Genomic DNA, 6,407 nt, shown 5'->3' with positions numbered 1-6,407 from the left:
AAAAATCAAACTACTGAACTGAAATAATAAATAATTAACTTCAAATAAATGCATTTAAAATAATCATGCAATGAAGTCAATTAAATTTAAAAATCTAGAATTATGCATGGCTTAAACATAGACTGATTTACGGGTTCTACAGTTGACATCCTAGTTAAATGTTTAGTTAGTGAAATTTGATTTTTATATAAATCTTTCACTTCTATCAACAAAAAATTTCTCCCGCATTGGAAAAAATATGGACCTCATACGAAATAAGATAATAATAATAATAATAATAACAATATATACATTTTTCTTATTTTTCAAATTTTTATTCTTAGGTCTTAGTTAAAAATTTTTTTTAGGAGAAATCAGATATTATGCATTAATTAAATCCACAGTAGCTACATTCATCAACCACGATGGGTAAAAACCCTTCATCCAACATGAACGAAAAGGATGAGATAAAGCAAAATGCGCTAAAGAGTGCGCTAACTTGTTTGCATTTCTACTAACATGATCTAACTTTTTAAATCTACCAGAAGTCAAGATATCTAATATGTTCAAGACTAACAGTCCCTAATGGTTGCGAGCCTCAGACTTCGACGTCACCTCTTTAACAACATTACAGGAGCCCGAGAAGACCCAAACATCAGAAAAGTTACATCTCATAGCAAGCATCAAACCAAAATGAATAGCCGATAGCTCTGCCTCCAACACTGATCCTGGTTTACATATGCCTATGGTTGAGACAGCAAAAATAATTCCAAAATGATTTCGAATCACAGCACCCACACTATATTTACCAACAATATTATTAAACCCAGCATCGACATCAAGTCGCCACTGCCCCAACGGAGGAGGCACCCACTTCATATCCCTGCTACTCTGCACCTCCTCTGAAGCTAAATTCCAAGCACATCTAGCTGTTCTAAATTGCTCAAGATATGACATTACCCACTCAACTTTAATACATTTGTTGGGAATATGACTATTATGTTTTAAAATACAAATATCTTTCCAAATTGCCCAAGCAAGCATTACAAACAATTCAAATTCAGCAGGTGAAACTTGATCCATTAGGCACAACCCACATGATATAAAAGACAGCACACCGCATTTATTTAGATATGGCCAAAAAAGCGTATCTTTCCATATATGCCTTACAAGGGGGCAAAAGATTAGACAATGGCTTGTTGAAGCATTCGAAGAGCTACAATAAAAACAGCATCCATTGGCATGTACATGTCTTCTAAACAAGTTCAGTTCAGTGGGAATTAATTCATTGCTCGCACGCTAAAAAAATATTCGAACTTTTTGTGGGATGTTTAGCTGCCAAATCTTTTTCCGCCACTTTTCCGACGAGAATGCCTATATATATTCATGTGGATCAAAGCATCCAATTTGAGCCAGGTAGTTAAAATTGAGAACGTGTGAATATATAGTATAAAATTTGAAAGTGGTCTAGCAAATTGGCTATTCATAATTTGACCGACATATATTTTAACTGGGCTACAGATATATGGGCCTCACCCTGCCCACAACACGTTCATTGGGCCAAATTTATAAATGTCTCAAAAAGGCACGTGTCGATTTCCCCCCACGCGATGACCAAGAATGCGGCGTCGCCGGAATGTCCTGGCCCATAGCGCCGACGGTCGGTTCCTACCACCTAAGACTTTTCCCACCTTGTCTGGAGATATTGTAGAATCCAAGTTGATATTTATTTAATCATACCAAAATTACAAGTACCGGACAAAATCACCCTCTTTCCAAAAGTACCACATTTAATAATAATAAAAATAATTAATATGAAGGATGTTCCACCAAATTGTGTGATTTGTTTTTAATTATTAATGAAAGATAAATTCAGAAGATATTGACTAAATTAGTACGAAAATCTACTAAATATAGTGTCTAGATTAACAGTTATTTTTAGATATAGAAGTTTTTTGGAAATTTCTTATTTCTCCTCTCTCTAACATTTTTGGGTTATTTTCCTTCATGTATTGTCATAAAACAAAGTAAGTATTTGTATTTAAAAAAAAATTGTCTAGCAATAAGTCAAAACTATATCTATTTATTTATTTACGATAGGTTAAAAATTAAATTTTAATCTTGATAAGAGGCTGTTTTTTAGAGACAAAAACTTCCTCGATATGGTATACGTGTGTTATATTTTATTACCATATATACAACTTTGTTTCATGTATAAACACGATCTTTCCTCGACATAAAAGGTCAGATTTATGTTGACCAACTGATTCGGCGACCCTATAAGACTCCAATTCCCAGTGTGCTTATCAAACACTGCCCCCTTCCCACTACCAAAAATTCTCTCTGCTGAAAAAATGTGATATGTAGCCAATTTTTACAAGAAAATACGACTAGGATTCTTGGATTGTGTACTTATTCACTTTCCTTTTTGCTCAGAATACACACAAACGGTACACTTTTCTTCTTTAAATCTCCCCGATTTAGCCATAAATTCTCGTATCTCGACGTTTTTGAATTGTGATCTCTGAATAAGTCTGAGGCGTAGTTCTTGAGGCAATGGATCAGAGCTTGTTGCGGCCATTGAAGCACACTGAGCACAAGAATATCACCAAGAAGTTCATTAAACCACCTTCGGAGCAGAAGCAGATTTATAAATTGCAGGGGAAGAAGAGTTTTCATGCTCCAAGAACTGTGCGAGTATCGGTCACTGACCCAGATGCCACCGATTCCTCCGATGATGAAGTTGAGCTCTTTCGAAGAAAACGTGTGAAGACATATGTAAGCGAGATCAGAATGGTTCCGGAAGTTGATGGTAATCATACAAATGGATGGAGGAAAAGTGTACAGATTGCTCAGCAGAAGCCCAAGCCGGTGAAGACGAAAGAAGTTCCTGCGGTCGCCGAAGGCGGGCCCAGGAAGTTCCGTGGCGTCAGGCAGCGGCCGTGGGGCAAATGGGCGGCGGAGATAAGGGACCCTTCGAGAAAGGTTAGGCTTTGGCTGGGTACCTATGACACGGCGGAAGAAGCAGCGATGGTTTATGATAACGCCGCGATAAAACTGAGGGGGCCGGATGCTTTGACTAACTTCTCCACTCCACCGCCGGATTCTTCGCCGGAGATCGATGTGCCGTCGGTATCCGGCTACGACTCCATCGATGAGTCGCAAATTCTCTCGTCACCAACATCTGTTCTCCGATTCAGAAGCTTGAGTGAAGATAATGAAACCACTAACTCCATGGATTCACAGTCACCGGATGATTCGATCGGACATTTGAAGCAAGCTTCAGAGTGCAAAGTGGAAGCACGTGCGGCACCTGCAGATTACTGGAGCGATGTCCTTTTGCCTGTGGACAGTTCATTTTTAGAAGATTTCTTCAACTTGGAACCTCAGGATCATCATTCATTGTTTGATAAATCACAAGAATTCCTCGGTGATTTGATGACTTTGGAAGCAAATTTTGGAGGGTTGAACGATTCGTTTCAAGATTTCAGTTCACTCGACGTGGATGATTGTTTTCAAGACGTTGGCGAGTTTGCAATTTTGGCTTTATGATTAATCGTCCAACACTCCATTGATGATGGGCAATTTCTTTTGCATTTCCCCGTTAAAGTTTGTGTGATATATTTAGTTTATAATAATTTGAGTATTATAATTATTTATGCTTAAGAATATATATTTTTTGTAATATCTCCATAACTGGAGAGTGAGTGAAAAAAGTTCTTTATTTATACACATTTCTAGCAATAAGATATCTAGTTTTTCCCAGAAGAAAATTATATTCACGTCCGTTGTGAAATTGCAAAGATCGTCAATTCTAATTATATTTACAATAATAAAAAATATTTTTAATATATTAAACTAATATTTTTTTTCATAAATGATCATAATAATATAATTTAAAAATGTGAGATTTTAAAAAAATCATTGATTTTACGCCAAAAGTATTGATTTTTTTTTTCATTTTAATGTTTTAAGATGAGCACAGCGAAAGCGATTTCAGGCACATTTTCAACTTTCAATTTGAGATTGTAGATTCTTTTACTCAAACTTTTTGGTTATTAAAGATATATTATTATAGAACAAGTTGATTCGATATATAATTATCATTAAAAATAATATTTTTGAAAATTATATTTTTTTTATAAATTAAATGGAACATCTGTCACACAGAAAAAATCCATGAGATTATCGTACAATAATTATTGTGTTACAGAGCGATGCCGACGAGGCATTCACCTTTGGAAAGAACGCTATACTTTTTGAGGGGAAATGTAGCGCAATTTGCGGTTTTCTAGTTGACCAAGTCCAGTTTAGCAACAAATAGGTGTGAATTTCAAACGTTAGAATAGTGACATAAAAAGCATATTAATTAAATCTTTTCTTTTACGTCTTTCTTTACAATGACATTATTTATGACATGAGTAGGTCTTTTGTGAGACAGTCTCACAGTTTTTTATCTGTGAGACGGGTCAACTCTACCGATATTCACAATTAAAATTAATACTTTTAACATAAAAATTAATAACTTTTTATGGATGACCCAAATAAGAGATCCGTCTCATAAATACGACCCGTGAGATCGTCTCACACAAATTGTTGTCTTATAATATTATCTCAATTATGTATTTAATGTTGAACATTTATTAATATGTATGAGGTACATTTATTTTTCAGTAGTCTCCATGTCTATTATTAAATACTCATAGTTGGATGTATCATTTAGACGTTATTATGAGATTGTGTTCCGATAAAAAAAATTAAAAATTGTATATATTAGATGAATTTCAGGTTATTTTTTATAAATCAATGTTGATGCAATTATAAGTATAATAAATTTTTTTTTTCAATACACCCATGATATATGTCATTTCAAATTCATTTTTGAAATCATTTTTCAAATCAAATCTTCTCGTCTAACGGTAATCTAAGGATAGTTTGAAATTTTCTCTGGCTTTAATCACCATTTTTTAGATGATTATTTTTTATTTTTTTAAATTCCGACTGTGATTAATAAGTCAATGTTTGTGTGAAGAACGAGATATTAGTTTAATACACATATTTGTTGCATCCAGAAGTTGAGTCAATTTCTAAGAATGAATGGAGTTAAAAATCATTACGTTATAAATATATTGAAGGATCGGTTCTTACACCTGCGAAGGTGCTTCAAACACAATATTATCAATGAGCTTCAATAGATTGTGTTCTAAAAATGTAAACACCGATGAATTAGATCGAGTCTGGTTTTAGACCAAGCAAAAAATACTCGAAATAATTATTCGTTAAGACAACTGGTTAATTTGAAAGCTTTTTAATTTGTGTGAACTGTATAACTGAAATGAGGGGGATCAGTTCTTACATCTATTAGTTCAGTTATGGTAAGAACTGAATTGATAGCAGCTCAAACTGATTAAATCAGTTTGAAAACAATAGTTAAACAGTTATACACAAGATATGTTTATGAATATTCGGAGACTTCAACTGCTCCTACTTCACTTCTTCTACCACCTCGAGTAAGTTCTACTAGAAGACTTTGACTTATACAATGACTTGTACAAAATTACTCAAATTAGGACTTATGCTACTGTCTAACTGAACTCCTAGCCTAAATTGAAGGCAACACCTTCTAGCCAACACTTGTTTCACATCTATGTGTTAAAGACTACATACACAAGTTTATTGTCTTTGAGCAAGACACATTCAACTTATCAATACGCTCTTTTGTTTTATGTATGTGAGTGATGGTGTGTGTGTGTATGTGAGAACTGATACGAAAGTGTTCTCACACACTGAGGGAAAAGTGCTTCTAATCTAAGTTGATAACACGTTGAAGTGTTCTCTCAAATCTAGGTTGATTGCTTCTTGTAAGCTGATATGAATTGAGCGTGCCCTTCTTCTCAACACACTTCTTTTTCTCTTATTTTCTTTTGTTGATGTCTTGATATTGTATTTATAGAGGCTACGAAACTATTCATCAAGACTCATCAAATTTGTCTGTTGCAGTTGAATATGTTCCTCGATATTTGTGACTTTTCCTTTCTGACAATCATTCTCGAACACCTTGACTTTAAGCTATGTTGAAACTTTCATTATTGCCTTTTGACTGGACAATAGCTTTCCTTAATGCGCACAGCTGGATTCAACTTAGATAAGTTTGTCATGTTCTTCTGAACTGGTTAGTTGAACTGGTCTTAGACTGATTTGATGAAATCAGTTGGCTCGTCAGTTGAACTGATTTCACTGCTTCAGTTGAACTAGTCAGCTGGGCTCTTCATCAGTTGAGCTCTTCATCAGCTGGCCGGGCTTCTGAAGATCTTCTTCTTAACTACCTTTCATCTGGACAATCAGTTGAACTGGTTCAATTTAAGCAATCAGTTGGTACTTTCAGTTTGCGTCTCGATAACTTCAATTTTGGCTCGATAGATTTCTGC

The 6,407-nt window shown here is 34.7% G+C and overlaps 1 protein-coding gene across 1 annotated transcript; it reads left to right on the top strand.

Annotated features, from left to right (window-relative positions):
• Positions 1–2,264: 2,264 nt before the first annotated feature.
• LOC142533827 (ethylene-responsive transcription factor CRF4-like) lies at positions 2,265–3,752 on the top strand. Its single transcript, XM_075640732.1, has one exon. The coding sequence runs from the start codon at positions 2,536–2,538 to the stop codon at positions 3,529–3,531; it is 996 nt and encodes a 331-aa protein (XP_075496847.1). The 5' UTR covers positions 2,265–2,535; the 3' UTR covers positions 3,532–3,752.
• Positions 3,753–6,407: the final 2,655 nt, after the last annotated feature.

The sequence above is a fragment of the Primulina tabacum genome, chromosome 18, assembly GCF_025594145.1.
Source record: "Primulina tabacum isolate GXHZ01 chromosome 18, ASM2559414v2, whole genome shotgun sequence".
NCBI lineage: Eukaryota > Viridiplantae > Streptophyta > Magnoliopsida > Lamiales > Gesneriaceae > Primulina > Primulina tabacum.
This window is presented reverse-complemented; position numbering and strand designations above follow the sequence as displayed.